The 16,415-nt window shown below is 42.4% G+C and overlaps 1 protein-coding gene across 27 annotated transcripts in view; it reads right to left on the reverse strand.

Moving 5' to 3' along the window:
- ADGRL3 (adhesion G protein-coupled receptor L3) overlaps positions 1-16,415 on the reverse strand; it is a 492,252-nt gene that overhangs the window by 33,943 nt on the left and 441,894 nt on the right. For 19 of the 27 annotated variants that reach the window (XM_038134649.1, XM_038134653.1, XM_038134633.1 and 16 more), the window contains 3 exons: positions 8,672-8,698; positions 5,160-5,328; positions 2,272-2,397 (listed from right to left, as the gene is read on the reverse strand). In XM_038134649.1, the coding sequence (XP_037990577.1) occupies positions 2,272-2,397; positions 5,160-5,328; positions 8,672-8,698 (322 nt within the window). The remainder of the gene's footprint in view (positions 1-2,271; positions 2,398-5,159; positions 5,329-8,671; positions 8,699-16,415) is intronic. The other 8 variants (XM_038134645.1, XM_038134643.1, XM_038134644.1 and 5 more) reach the window with 1 other exon arrangement.

A 16,415-nucleotide genomic window follows, 5' to 3' on the forward strand; every position in this document is an offset into this window, starting at 1 on the left:
ACAGAAGCACGTGTGCTTCTCATACTCAGACAACTTGTTTCTCATTTTGTGTGAAGTGTACAGAAGACTTAATTTGTATCTTGGTGTCCCTGAACAGAAGTTTTCTATAGCTATTTTCCATCTTGGGGATTTTAGGGGGGCAAAAAATTCCCCACAAATGAATGACTTCTGTTCCCATACTGAAAAATCTGCGATAGTTTTGCCATCTGTGGTATAGCTTCTGCTACTGGCAAAAGTGTCCTGAATATGCTGGCCTTCTGTTTTGTTCCTCAAATATGCTGTGAAGTATCTGCCTCTGTGGCATTTACATTGCTGTCTCACTCCTCCCCAACCAGACCTTGCAAAATACCAAAAAAGCAGCCAAAATGCATCTTGTGAGCAGTTCAATCCCAATCCCTGCATGAAGGTGACTGGAGAACCCAGGTGTCCCAGGGAAACTCTCCCTCACCTCATGTCTGTGACTCTGATGGATGTTTTCCCTGGCTGTGTGAAAGTGATGGTAGGTGGTCTGGGGGACTGGGAAGCCTTTTTCCCACTGTGCCAGACCATGCTTTTCTTAAGTGCCAAAAATCCAGTGGTTTCCATAGTGAGATTTTAGCCATGAGAGATTTACCAAGGCCTAACCATATGGTCCCAGACTGAAAAGTCCTAGATTACTCATTAACCATGTAATAACAGCATCTCCTAATAATGTATTAGCCCTCTATAAATAGAAGTACCACGTGACATGAGGCCCATGATCTTTTACAGTAATTATTTTTCACCTGGACATTTAATTTATTGTATTTCTCTGACATGATCCATTGTAGATTAATTATTCTGTTTTCTATGTGCTTCTCAGAGAATAAAGGGATCTTAGAAGCTTCGCTCCTCATGGTCTTCTTTATTTAAAGTTAAGAGCCAATGTTTTCAACAACTCAGAGTGATCTCCATCTACTGTCCATCACCTGTGTGAGGTTTCTCCTGGCTTAGGAGAAACAACAGGCCTTAGGAATTTCCATCCTTTCAAGGACACACTTCTGCAGGCAAAATAATCTTCTTTGGTGCCTCAGACCTCACCTGCCACTGCTGCCAGAAGACTCAGTTCACCCTCGAAAGGGCTTATTCTCTTGTGCTGGGACTGGTGAGAGGCGGGGGGACCATTAAAGTCAATGCTTCTTGGAGAGGAGGGCACCAGCACAGCAGCTAAGTTTTGTAACACCAGAGGCTTTCAAATCAGCCACCTAAATGCTGCTGGATCTTTTGAGTTTTGTACATTACTGGACTTGATGGCCTGCTGGAGAGAGGTCCTATATTCTATTGCTTTTATTTGTTCTGCATAGCTACCAGACCTTCGAAAACACCGAAGCAGAGCTTTTGGATGACATCTTGGAAACCACTGCAAATAAATAATGATTTGCTCCAAGACATAAATTGCAAATTAGGTTTTCCTGGAAAGTTATAAGCTGTTACTCGCTGCATGTCTTTTATAATTTAATAGTGGAACTGTCATGTATAATTACTTCCATTACTAATACTGAATAAATTTGTGTTTGGTTTCTATTGATTAAGAAATAAGCTTCTTCATTTTATATGAACTCTTCATCCATAAATCTGCATCTCTACACACAAGTTAGCTTCAAAACTGCTAAATGTGCAAACTACACAAAACCTGAATTTTCAAGTGACCAAAGGCAACAAATCTAGCAGCTTAGTGAGACAGTCTGACCCCAATGGCTTGCCCTAAGAGGTCTATAAGCTAAGACAAATTGTGTAAGGCACAGAACAGACCAATCCACTGAATGTCAGAAAGCCAGCTCTTTCACTGGGAAGTCTGCTACAAGATTGTAGCCTTTACATTTTTTTCCAAGGAAAACACTCGGGGCTTATAGCATGACTCTTGTACATGTTAATAGATAATAGTGACAACCTTCATCTCATGATTAAAGGATGTACTGGAATGTAGCACAGCCGACAAAATGCTCCCACCTCCTGCTTCCCATGGAGAGCACGCAGGACACCTCAGGTGATAACCTGCCTCTGGAAGGCAAGTCTGCACTTTTTATTCTCAACAGAACTATTCAAAAGGTTCTTGTAGAGGCATTTAATTGCCAGCACATGTCAGGGGAAACCACTGTGTTGAGTTCAGGTCTGGAAGCGTGGGAAATCTCTGCAGGTGCACTGGGGAGTGGCCTAAGGCAGCTCCTTTGGCGCCGTGAGGAGTTTTCCTCCCAGAATAGCTGAGAAGGGTCTTGGCATGGCATTGGGACACAGACAAAAAGCGTGGGTTACCTGTGAGCCTGTGGAATATCTTCCAGGTGTCCTTGACCCCGAGGTTTTTCCTGAGCCGATGGAACTCTCTGTACTTTTCCCACTACAGCAATGTGTGCGCAGGCATTTTCCGTACTCTTTACGTACCTGGCCAAGGAAAGAGCAGTGGTGGTTAGCAGGCAGCTCTTCCTCCAGCCCACTGCCTTCTGATTTTCAACACAGCTCCTGATTTTTCCTCAGTGTTTCATTGAAACAAAATCTGCTGCAGTGTGTGGGAAAGCAGTCTAGTACCCCTTGCAGCTGAGCTCATGGCTGAGGATGTCACAAGAGACTGCTCCCATGCAGCAAAGCTGCTTGTGGGCACCAGCCAGCTACAGCATCCTCTGAGGCACATCAAAGGAGCATGGGAGAAAGTGCAGGTACACTATTTATTACTGAAAATTAATGTTGTTGTAGATTTGATATAAACTAGCATATTGGCTCATCAAGGTACTAAAAGTTATTGCTTCTGGCAGGGGACTAAGAAAGAAGAATTTCAAGAGAAACATATGAAAGCTATTGACTTTTTTATAAAAAAAATGTTTCTTGCAGTCAAATTGAAATTTGAGGAAGCAGTAGAACCAGCAGCATTAGAAATTATATTCCCAATGCTCAGGGATGGCTGGAGCCCACACTTCCACAGCACTGTGCAAGCCAGTTATGTTTTAAATGGACACTGCAGTCAAACCCGTGCCACCTCCTTTGCTTCAGAGGAGCTATTCTGACTTGTTCCAGGACAGGATTTAACCTTCCACCAAGCTTCAGGTGTGACTTTTTATGGGCAGCAATACCCAGAAACCAGATGGGACAGGGCTGAAGGTGAGCAGACTGTACTGAAGAGCCAAAAGAGGGTCATGTTATCCATTGACATAAAAAAGCCCTCAAACCATCATGTCCAAAATACCAGTAGAAATTCCTTGAAACACACGGTTAGCTGTACAATTTTGCCAAACTCTCCATAAGCATTTCACAACTCTGTGAAACAACTGTTTAAATAGCAAATTACAGCTTTTTCATTAGGCTTTTCCTTAAGAGCTTGAGACAAACACATACCACAAGTGCCCAATATGCTCGAGTGCCTAATCAATCCTTTGCTGAGAGAAAATAATTCAATTGCTTTAATTAGCCACCCACTGCTTGCCTCTCTGCAGCGCTTTGCCGATTTTCTAGGCCATGATAGATAGGAAAGGAGAGAACTTTTTTTTCTCCCTTTAAATAATACCTCCCTCAGCTCTTAGGTCAGAGAGGTGCATCCACCCCACATCAAGGTACCAGCTGCATTCTCCTTCCCTCTGTGCAGCCATAAATCAGGAACAATTCCACAGTCATCAGTGGTGATTTAAGGGTGTAAATTGGCTTAAGACAGAAAAGAGAATGGTTCTGTCATGCTGACTGAGAACCCCAGGAGCCAAGGAGGCCACGGAGCAGTATAGGGATGCTGGGTTAGGAACTGACTCTTTGCGGGGTGCATTGGAGGTGAGAGGATGTACCAGTCAGAAGGGTGCAGAAAAAAATTCAAACTCCTCACAGAGAAGCACCTGCAGGTTTAATAAGCAATGGGGATGCTTCCTACATTCTTATTATCATCTTGCCTGGAAACTCTCTTGTTGAAAGGTTTGGGATCATCAGCAGGAAGTTGCATCTAGATAAAGCTTTAAAGCTTCTTAAGATGAACAAATTTGAGATGCAACAACAAGGACAAAATTCTTAACCCCAAAAGTCTTCCTTTGGTTTCAGGAATGACATTCACACACAGCTCTGTAGATCCCTACAGAGGCATCACTTCCAGGGCTCACTTTTAATTTTGATTATGTTTTCATGGGTCAGATCTCCCTTGCCTCTAAAGGAAAATGTTAACACAGGAGCAAGCCTGTGGCTCTTAGATGGAGGACAGATCTCAACACGGACATGACTTTACTCAATAAGCCATTTCACCAAAAGATACTGGTTACCCTGAGAAACTGGCACCAGTGTATCCACATAAAGTCTTCCCTACTGGTTCAGTAAACTGCCCTCTGAAACTAAAATGTACATAACAAATTATCAGCAGACATGCACAGAATTGGAGAGCTCTGTATAAGAAAATTTTAGTAGAAAACAAAAAGGGTCTTAAAAATACTTATTACTGATTGTCAGAGGCTGTAAATTTGATCTACATAAACACAGAACTTTTATTCTGTTGTGTTTATTCTTTCCCCCGGAGTTTATCTAAGTTACTCCACTGTTATCTTGCAAATGTTAATTGGGGCATACTTCAATTTCCACCAAGAAGCACTTGCTGTGCTTGCTTTGAGGAAGATTTCCAAAACACCGCATCAGACCCAAGCAATACAAAGGCTAATGAACCGCTGCAGAACACGGGTCCTTCACTTCCTAAAAAAGCAGGGGAAGCAGCCCCTGTTACATCCCATCAACCCACATATGCTGCCATGGAAAGGGGCAATTTCCTGCAGGGGCTACAAATGAAGATGTAAAGCTGCGCTTTGCTGTGAGCACTCAGCCACGTGAGCACTTTCTGGATGCTCGTGGATTCTCTCCGCTCTCACACTGGCATGCAAGGAAGGAAAATCTGGCTGACAGCAGGAAAAGCCCTGACAGCAGGACCCTGCAAACTGACAGCTGCCTTTTCCCCTGTCTCTGACACATCTGCCAGGGCCCTGGCTGCTGAAATGCCACTGCTACATGCCCTTGTCAGAGCCTCATTCCCCAGCACTTTGCTGGTTTCCAGTCTAAATACCACCCTTATTAGGTGCACAGAGATAAATCTGTATGATTCGAATTCAGGGCACACAGAAGATGCTACACTGTGGTTGTTAGGCAACAAAACACCTTGTTATCACCTCTCTTGCTGCTGGGAACCATCATCTTACCTTTTTCTGGAGGACACAATGGAAAATGAATATAAACATTCCCTGCAGAGAATTGAATATGGTGAAGAGATACGCCATGATGACTGTGCTTTCATTAATATACATGAGTCCGAATGCCCAGGTCAGTCCTAATAGGCAGAGTAGGGCTATTGCACCTATAACCCAGGACCTGTCAGGAGAAACAAAAAAAAAAAAAAAGAAAAAAAGAATGGGATTGGTTTTTCATCTACACAAAAGAAGGCATGTGCCTACAGGAAGGAAGATTTTGCCCCTGGTTTTAGCAAGAAGAAAATAGCGTATCAAAATAAATCATTGGAAGCTTTTGTGTTCAAGCTGAATGCAGTTTACAAATCTTCAAGCTTGAGGAAATACAAGGAAATGGAAGTGTTATGAGCATAGAAATTTATCATAACCAAAGCACATTTGTAACCACAATGTCTCTTTTTTTAAGTATGTAAAAGCAGTGTGCATGTAAATGACATGTAGATGTTATTTCTGCAAATGGAGGGAAAGAAAACAAACCAAATGAAATGACAACTCTGATTGTCACTTTTTTTAGTGTCCACTGGTTTCACAGGACTGCCAGCTGGATTAGCTTCTTTATTTACACTTAACACCAAGACACATGTATTGCTGCATTTTAGCTAGTCTCCCATATGCCTGTAAGCCAGATAAACAGCTACAGGCAGGTGGGCAAGCCTTCCCTGCTTGCCAGATCCACTCCACACAAGGATGTTCTTTGCAATGCTGCTTCACACTTCTTCCACCCTGCGATGAGGGGAAGTGTGTATACTCATACAGGCACTCACACACTACATTTGCTAACGTGGGAGCTGCTGCCACACTTCTGCCTGGAGAAAAGGAGAGGCAATCCTTCTTCAAATGGGCTGCAAAACTAAGATTATCACTTGCTCCACCTCAGGAGGGCAGTGGGAGTAGAGGCGTAGTAGAGGTATGCTTGGCCTCAAATGTTGTTCCAACAAATACGGGAAGGAGGAGGTTTTTGCTTGCCTTCTCCCACTGACTTTCTACCTGGACAACAGAGCTTGGGACTTGGGATGACTGCTGCATGTTAGGTTTTTTGGATGTTTTCAGGAAAGCTGGAAGCTCTGCTGGGATGGCAGGAGGAGTATTCCACGTTACCCTGCTAAATAACATGTAGTCATCTCTTAAATTACCTTCTCAAAGACTGATCTTCAAATACCAGGACAAGAGAGGAAGTGTGAGAAGCAGTATAGAAATTCTGTCCTGCTCCTAGCCGAGTTTTCACATGATGTATTACCTACAACTTTAAAGGAATTGTTGCTGCAAAGGGGAGGGAGTCAACTTCTAGCTGGGAAGCAAGCAGCACCTTGACTATCTGTTTGCCCTTTGCCTGAAGGCTTTGGTCTTCTTCTGCCATCCCCTGTTATCATCAGGAGTAACATCATGAAAATGATTGCATTGCTATCCAATCTTTGCACCCCTTCCTCCCTGTTTAGCCCTTCTATATCCCAAATCAGACAAGACTGCAGTGAGCCAGCACCTCTGCTTCCTTGTCTGCCCCAAGGCCCCCTGAGGTGCTGCAGAAGGGCTTGCAGGGACAAAGACCTGCCTATGTTTCCAAGCCCCTTCAGCCTTGTGGGAATGTGGCCTGGGTTTGGGCATGTTTGGGCTTCCATCTGCTAAGCAGAGCATGGGGCAAGGGGGAGAAAGATGAAGCAGCAGCAACCTGGGGGGACAACGCAGTCCTGCAGAGGTCAGACAATCTCTGCTACAGAGATGCCATGGCAGCTACAGCCTTGAATCCTTTTCCTTTTAGCAGGGCTTGTCACAAACAAAAGCATACCAATGTTGTATTCAAGTCTTTTGCTGTTTGGTTGTTTTTTTTTTTTCCTTTAGGTATTAGAATGAAAATGCAGCATTAAGTCTTCCACTGAAGTTTATAAAATATGTATTATTTAACCACATGACCAGAAGAGCTCCCTAAGGTAACCGCTTATTAAGACAGTTCTTTAAAAATCACTATTATGGACCTAGCAGACCAGAACAGCTCCTTTGAAGCATTTCCAGTCAATCCCACTAATAAATATTTAGCGTGATGCAAATTGAAAATACACTCTCACAATCCTTCAGAAAGGTAGTCACTAGATAAAGTTTACAGCTTTAGTCACTTGGGATATTTTTCTCCCCAAGATTCCACCATCATTGAGAGCATGCTATTGTCTTAGTTGAATACCAATTAATAAAATACAAATCATTTTCTTTTTCACCAAAAAAAACCACAACAAAACAAACAAATTAAGTGAACCCCCCCCCCCCCTTTTTTTTCCCCCTTTTTTCCTCTTTTCTCATCCCCAGATAAAAGCTTCCTGCACTTCCAGAGTCTTTTCAAAATTATTCCCTGGAAATCAGAAAAGTATTCTGCTCTAAAGCACAGCCCATTCTTGAATCTGATTAAAGAGCCTTTGGCTGCAGAGGTGTGCAGGAACGAAACAGTTATTTAGTGAAGATATGCTACCTTCAGTGATGGAAAGGAATCTGTAGGTTAGAAGGCCCCCAACAGTGCAAACTGCACACATTAATAGTGCTGTGCCTCAGAAAACAAGCCCTGGTGATAAGAGGACGTGGAGATTACTCTGAATAGCTCCATCCTGCATCCGCAGAAAAAACCAGAACCAAGCGATGAAAGAGAACATGGGAATGGTGCTGAAAGAACGAATACAAAGGACTCTTCACCAGAAGAACAAACTGAAAGTCTACTGCAAAGTTGATTTGCTTCTATTTTGTGCTACTGCACATTAATTTTTTGGTTGCAGGAGAAAGAGCATGGATGCCCTAAGGTATATAATTTCTCGGCATTTTTGGCTTTCTTCACAGGTTTGGGGTTTGGGGTTTTTTTTGGTTCAGCTTGAGGTTTTTATCTTGCTCTTTGTACAGACTTGCTGCTGCTTTTCAATGTCTTTTCTTTCCTGTAGTGGAATTTTATTGCAATAAAGATACAAAAATATCAAGTTTTTGGTGCCTTTGAAAATCAGTGGTTTACAATCAGGGAAAATCAGGAGGTACTCCAATGAATAAGGAGCCACCAATGCAACAGATTTGCTTGCACTACTCCCATTAACTAGAAAGGGAATCATGGGGAATAGCAGCCAAGCACCTTTTTGAAATTTTGCTTCTGTATTTATACTACCATAAAGCAATCGTAGTGAGAGAGCACAGTGGACCAGAGGCTGCTATTGGTGGAACAAGTCTGTACTACGCAGGATTAAATTGGGAGCTTTCACCTTGAATTTAAGTAACATCCAATTAAAGAATATAAGGCAAATAAGGTGACAATTGGTTGGCAATACACATGCAGCACATTTACTCTGCACCTTAGCTGTATGCCTGACCATTTTCCTGCACAGTTTGCTCTTCTGCCTCAAAAGCGAATGACAGAAGCTTTAATGATTTTTCAATATTGATCTGACAGCTGGTTCATGAGACCACACTGATAAATGAAATTTATCAGCCATTCAGGTCATTCTTACTTGATGAAGGGTCTGTTATCCTCATAGCTAAAGAATGCATAGACATAAAGACAAGAACACCAACATTAGAAATATAATGACATAGAGAATAGAGTTTACTGCTAGTTCCCCTCCCTTCTCCCACCAGCCATCACCAAAACCAGGTGGACTGGCACCAGGTGTGCCTGGAACACACCAGCCAGCCTGGCTTGCCACCCCAGGGAATTGAAACTTGACTGGGAATGCTGGCTTAATGCACGGAAGCAGGCATTGCTAGCTGCGTGCTGCAGCTACCCCTCCTGGCCACCATCCCACAGCTATCAATGGACATGGAAATATCTTTCAAATGTCATGGCTGTCCCTGGAGAAGACAAGTTTTGAAACCCCAGCAAAGCCACCACGGTCAGACTTCATGTGTTCAAGTGGCAAAACTTCACCACGCTTCCAGCCTGTGGGGCTGGAGTGTGTTACAGGAGTATCTTGACTGCCATTTATGTTTCCAAAGTGGAACATCCAAGTTGCCATACTATGAGTCAGACTGCAGCATTCTTGAGGTAATGGGATCAGGAACTTCTAAAGCCCTGAGTGTCACAGCATGGACCTATTTACTACCATTTCATGGGGAAGTGCAAAGAAAGGTGTCTGCTAGGCAAGCGTGAAAAGCAGCTCACTGCAGGGATGAAGAAACCAAGCTGGATCACTCTGCTCCCGTCACTGTGGGGACACAAGATTAGTCGCAGCCATTTTCCATGGGGAGTCTCCCTGACCTTCTGGGACAGGCTGTGTGCCCCACCCTGCCTGTGTGGCAGGCGAAGTACAACTCCCAGGCCTCCTCTCCCCACTGGCACGGAGCTTTTGAACCTGTGATGCCTCACAGAAACCCCCATGGGTGCCAGAGATGGAGGATGGCTCAGAATGTTCATCTCATTACCCCTGCCAATACAGCCAGGGCCAGTCCATCCTGCTGAGACCTCCTTTGGTCAATACTGGCAACCTGCAGTTCCCCTACAATGCAATTAAATGAAATGGAGATATGAGACAATCTGGAGCTGTCAGCCCAGCACTGTGGGCAGGAGCAGGACCTGGATTTCTATTACTGTGTTCACAAGCATGCAGATTTTATGGTAAAGACTTTATACTGAAAAGCAACCAGCACTAGATTGTAAAAAGTACAAAATTTGAAGGTTTTTTTTATCTTACTGTTACTATCCAGACCCTCACAAAGTTTTTCAGCAACCCATAATAGCATCTCTTCAAGGCAGCTGAAGGTTCCGTTTCATCCTTTGTATAGACAAAATGCAAAACTGGTAAACTCGGATTCCCTTTGAGCTTGAGGCTAACACTTCAAAGCAGCTCAGGAGAAAACCACCAAAAAGACCTTAGCAGTTTTTCCCCTGTTTCCAACATGGATGTGTCTAGGACCCACTGCCCAAAGCAAACAGGTGCCTAAAGAAGTGAGATTTTCAAAGATGCCTTACTCCCAGTTTAATTCTCTACACACAGGGGCTGTAGAATTTAGTGTCTTGTAGCTTTCATGAAATACAATCCTTTAATTTTACGAACTCAAGTGTTGTAAGAAGCTTAACTCTTGCATTAGCAACAATTTCTGACAAAAACTACTTCAGAATGTTTTGGTTTTTTTACTCCTGGTGAAGTCTGTTAAAGCTATCAATGCTGCAGTAATACTGTGTCATTATCTGAAATACATAAAACCCATCACTTAGACAAGAGAAAAGCCTTGGAAGAGCCTCAGTTCCCAGAAAAATGGAGGTGCTCGCTGAAAAACTGAGATTATATTCACTAGTAGAAAAAGGAAGTAATAGTTGAAGCAGAAACTGCTGGAAAATCTAGCCTAGCACAGCCTGAGGTGCTGCATCTGAAGTGCTATCTCCAGATTTGGTTAAATTCATCCAATAGCTGGAAGGAAGGGATATAGGCCACTGCATTTAAATTATGTGATCCTGCTCCCCCCTCAGATAATGTCAGACTAGTACCCCCAAAGAGGAATGTATCCCTTAAAAGAACAGGTATTTAAGGTAGGTGGGGTTTCACCATTCCCTGAAGAAATGCATTTCTCCACAGACTGCAGAGGAAGCCTGAATGATGGCTTAGGTGGAGGCTTCACTTTCAAATACCTGAAGGTAAAAAGCTGATCTTTAGTGGCTGCATTATTCATTGAACCTGTGAAATCTTACCTCACCTCCCTTGTGTTTCTTTGCAGCCCAGATGATGGATAGCGGATGGTCTACCAAGCTGTATAAATACCTAATTCATTTTCTAATCTTAAAAAAGCCCTGACTTTACCTTGGGGCAAAGACTTCTTAAGGTTAATTACACATCATGTAAAACTCTTTCAAAATCTTATTTAAGTTAGATGTCTTTCAATTTCCCAGAGTACCTTCTCCTTCAGTGATGAGAAAGGATTGTTCACATTACCTTCTATATTCCTATATCTGGTCTACATTTCCAGACCAATACTTTTTTAAAAAAGTTGTTAAAATTATTGCCACTTATATCTTTGTTTAGATGCTTAAGGAATTTCAAAATCAATTCATCCTAAGCTCAGGAACCCCTTTTGCACTGCCTATCCTTTTAAAACCCCAAAAAATACCTTTTTGTCACCAGGAGACTGAATTGCTGGGATGCACATGGACAGCCCAAAACAGTCACAGACAATCTGTAACTTATATTACATGAAGCAAATGACTTTCATGTACCTAGATTACCAATATCATGAAATGTAAAGCTTTCACTTTTTCTGCAGCAGGAAAAGTAAGTCAAGAATTTACCTTCACATGAAGATTGGCTGTAAAATGCTGCTGAACAGAGAAAGTCTGTTTTCAGAAAGCAGCTATTCAGCTCTCATTTAAAAAGAATAACGGCTGGTCTTCTTATGCTTTGAAAGGGCTTTTTTTTTTTTGTTTGTTTTTTAATTTAACAAACTGTAGTTTTGAGCCACATTTAGAGCAAACTTAGGCCTTTAATAAGCCACATAACTAATTGACTTTACATATTATAATTTTTTACAACCCTTTTCAGTTTAACTTTACTTAACTTGAATTTATCACTCTTTTGACAATTCCAAGTATTTCCCCATGTCTATAGATAGCAGGAAAAGGCTCAGTAAGCACATGGACTGATGCCTTGGGCCCCAAAATAACTGTTTGGATAGCAAGGAAAAACACCAAAGTGAGTATACAGGACCGTTAGAAGCTGTTAGGGGTGATGAAACCCAAATAAAAACAGATGGATGATGTGCCCCCTCCAAAGCATTCAGAAAGACCCATGGAATTAATTTTAACATGGTGCAAATAAAGCAGAGAGGCAGATGTTTCCTGCAGGCAAGCAGGAGGGAAACACAAAATAAAGTGTGCTATTGTGTCTCCCCACTGCCTGCCAATATGAAGCAGTATGGATGTTGGGATGTTTTGCTTTCTTTTTCTTTCCCTTTTTTTTTTTTTTAAATTTCAAGGATTAGAAAAGATTGATTTATTGAAGGAGTTGGAAAGTCCAGCACTCCCCTCATAAAGCAAACGGGTTCATCCTTAATTAGTGAAGGAGCATCTTCATGGCAAGAAAAATCAATAGCAAGCAATAAAAGAGTGCTTAAAGGATTTTGCCTTTGCATTTCGTGACAAAGTTACCACCTTGATGGCATGAAGCCAAATGACTTCCTAATCTCCTTTCTTAGGCTGCTGGTGTTCATCAGACAGCCTTCCAAGTCATCATTTACCAGTCTCACTTTCTGGCTCCTACACTGTCTCCGACAGAAGGTAGCCAGTCTCCTCAAGACATCTGTAAGCATCTCAGGGGTCAGTGAGCCTACCACAGCTTCATTTGCAGGAGAAACTCCTGCCTTTACATGCCTTGAAGATCTGTAAATGTTGAGGCTTTACCTGGCATAAAGGTAATTTTATATATATTGAAAGCCATTTTGATTTCCACCACTAGATCTGCAAATATTATTCAGACAAATGAGGCCAAACCTTCCTTGGCCCTATGTGATGCCTAAGCCTATGATTTGGGGCAACCAGTGGCCAGACTTTTCTGCCAAAGGCAAAGCATCATCCCTTTCTGCTCAACTCACCCAGGGAAGTCATGTCCTGCTTGCTCAGACTTGTCCTTAATTATTGCAATTGGAAAGAGCAATTCTGTTAAGTTCATCTCATTTTCTGTAAGTAATTAATTACCCTCAGAATTGCTTACCCTGTTTATTTCCTTCCTCCTCACTTTGCAAAGCCATGGCACAATTATTCAAGCCACACTGATGTGTAACCACATATCTAATTGTTTCCACACTATATGGATTCAGCAAAGCCTTTAGACACATTTGTATTATCCAAATAGCACCAGCAGGGCTTGCTGACAAAGTGCTTAAAATGCATGGCCTTTTAAAACAATAATCATGATTTATGGGTTCACAGAAGGACTGTAGGTATTAAATATCTTCCAGGACGCTCTCTCAAATCAATAACCACTGATTGATTTTTCTTTTTTTTTTTTAGATTCAGAAAGGACAACACCTGTCAGCGTGAAGATTAGTGCTTTACAATCGCCATTCAACATTAACACGACCATCACAAAAACACAGGTAAACAACCAGATCCCCAAACCAAAACAATCAGATATCAACCAAACCCTCCTGTGAAAAACTCAAACAGCAGCAGATTGCAACAAATGAAATCAGATGTTGCCATCAACATCTCTGTGGGAAAAAGGCACGCAGACAAAAGTGTAGTCTCAGATGTTTTTCCAGCACTGGCAGGGTTTCTGCCTCTGAGGTGCTCATAAACTCAGCCCTTGGGCAAAATATAAACGTGCCATACCTTTTCTTGGTAGGAAGCTTGTACATAATTTGTTTCGTGCCAACTCGCAGTGGTTTTTCTGGGTTTGCTTTAGGCTGCCTGTTCAAGTTTGCTCATGCAGAGAGGAAGATGAAGGTTACATAGGAGCAGCACTGAGTTAACCAGGAGACTAAAAGGCAGGGTGCTTTCTTACTTAGGATCCAAGGAGATCTGAAACAACTCTTGGCTTGTTCAGCCTGATAAAGAGCAGGCTGAGGGGAGACCTCAAAACTGCAGCTGCAGCTTTTTCAGGATGGGAAGAAGAGAGGGAGACAGTGGTCTCTTCTCTGTGGTGACCACTGACAGCACCCAAGGGAATGGCCAGAAGTTGTGTCAGGGGAGGTTTACATTGGATAGCAGAAAAAGGTTCTTCATCCATAGGGGGTTTGGGCACTGGAACAGCCTCCCCCAGGGAAGTGGGGCATGCACCACCAGCACCAACCCTGACAGAGCTCAAAAAGCCTTTGGAAAATGCCTTTTGGGTGATCTTCTGTGCAGAACCAGGAGCTGGACTTCAGTGATCCTCAAGATATTCTATAAATCTATGATTCATTGACCATCAGGCAGTGAAGACACAGTACTCTCTCTAGAGGCCACATGAAACACAGGGATCATGGCCTGAGCTCTGGGACAATGAAAACGAGGGAAGACGTTTCTAATGCCCAGCTCAGTACTCCATGGCTAATATCTGAACTTTGCAGAGGGGCAGGTTTTCCAAAGGAGGAAAAAGCTATTCCTCATCTTCCAAAGTGCCCAGATCATTTGTTTATCCTTCCAAAACACTCCTCTTAAGATTTTTGGTGACAGAGAATGTGCTGTCTGCATGTCCCAAGCACTCTTTAAACACACTTGCTTCTCATCCAAGTTTATCCAGACTCAAACACTGGCTCGGGAGCCCTCTTGGTTCCCTAGGATCAGATTATCCTCTCCATGGATGATTCTTTTCCAGAAGCCATCCCTGGAGCTGCTGTACTCTGAGCCTGCTGTCCCCAAAAGTCAGAGGAGTCCAAAATACTGCATATAGCACAGCTGGGTGGGAAGGAGAGATTTTTCAACGCCCTCTTCCTGAACAGCCCACTCAGTTAATCTTTCTATTTTGTTAGTAGGGCTGTATGAAAAATCTTTTTAAAGAGAGCTCACTCTGTACAGGCACTGGTTTTTTTATTTAAGTTATAGGTGATGTCCAGTCAGGACATGGGTGCATGAGAACTTCCTCTCCAACACCTCCTAATAGGGGGTGTTCATGTTGCCAGACTCTCAGCCCTTACTGCACAAATCTGAGAACTCTGAAGATAAAGGAATGGGCCTTTTGCACCTAGATGCTGTGCTGGGCAAGCTCCCAAGAACTGGACCCCCTCACTGTACCGTGTCCTCCCTCTGCATTCCCAAGCAACCACAAATCCAGAGGTAATGAAGGATTAAAGTGTTGCTGTTCTGCAAGTCCAGTCCTCTGGGTGAACACAATGTAATATTCAGTTCCAGACTCTCTGTCATCACAAACTATTTCCATGTTGGAGCATTTTATGATTAAACAAGGAAGATCTGGAAACCAATAGAGGATTTTAATTCTTCACAGAAAAAAGCTACTTTGTTTTGTTTCTAAAATGGGTCGAACAAAGCACAAATTAATCTTCCATTAGTAAAAGCATACCTGCTACAAATTATTGCTCTTCATTGGTAATGTAAGCTCTTCATATCAAAGGAGGAAAAAAAATCTTGCATTTTCAAAAGTCTAACTCATTCCCCACTGCACCAAACCCAGGATGTTTACTTTTTTCTGCATTTCAATCAGCTGAGTAAATAAAACTAGACTGGTAAACCTCTGCTCCTGCCAGCACAATACTGCTGTGTTGAATCAAGGATTAAATTTAAACATTTCTGCAGATGATTTTTGGAAGTTCTATTTAACCTTTGTTTTCAATTTTCTACCTAACTCAGGATTTTTTTTTATGGCTTAAGCAAACCCACAGGACTGAAACAACAAGCTAATCTGGGGGCTGGGATTAGTCATGTCTCTTTAAATAAAATACATATGCTGAAGCACGAAAATGAGCAGATAATCACTTACACCCATACAACATATGGGGAGAGCGGGCTATGGCAACAGTTTTAAAAGAGGCATATCTTCAAAAGGGGCTTCTCAGTTTTGTGCCTGGTGCTCCCCACATTCACCTCCCACAACCTGGGCCAGACTCCCTGAAAGAGCCCAGACTGAGCTTTGCAAGGTTTTATATAGTAATAATCAAGGTTAAATCTTTACATTTGGCTCCTACTTTTGGCTGTTAAGTTGTGCATTCTTAGATTTATTTCTTGCAAGCCTTTGAGCAAGAGACTTCTATGGAAAAAGAACACAAAACAGAGGAGTACGGTGTGAATTTTGTTTCCACTCAGAAACTTGAGAGAACATATACAATTTTGTTTAGTCATTAATTCAGGGCTGTGTGCCTTTAGCCATGGCCATTTGAAACTTCCACGGCAGCCAGCAAGCTGAGGAGGGCTCGTTTCAGTCATTTGAGGATTGATTTCTGAAGGCTGCAATGCAGGACATTTTTGCTTTGTCCCTACTAATGGGATCTGAGCATGTATTCTTGTGAATCCAATCACAACGCCTAAAAACAGTATCTCCTGTGTGCTCACAAAAAACATGTTTTTCTAGGGAATTTCATGGTTTTCATCTTCAATTTAATTTCATTTTTAATCTTCCATTGTGGAAGATGAGATGGGAGCAGGTTTCCACAGAAGGAAGAAAACTGCAGCACAACTACAGTGATTAATGCCAGGATTAAACTATCTCAAGGTCCCTAATTAATAGTGCCTCTTTGGCAACAAAAGGTGCTCCCAGCTAAGACCCTGGGCCTCCCTGTCTGAAGGAAAGAAAATTAAATTTCCAGGATGACTTTCAGGTGAGTTTCTACTGCACT

Source organism: Motacilla alba, chromosome 4 (genome assembly GCF_015832195.1).
Source record: "Motacilla alba alba isolate MOTALB_02 chromosome 4, Motacilla_alba_V1.0_pri, whole genome shotgun sequence".
NCBI lineage: Eukaryota > Metazoa > Chordata > Aves > Passeriformes > Motacillidae > Motacilla > Motacilla alba.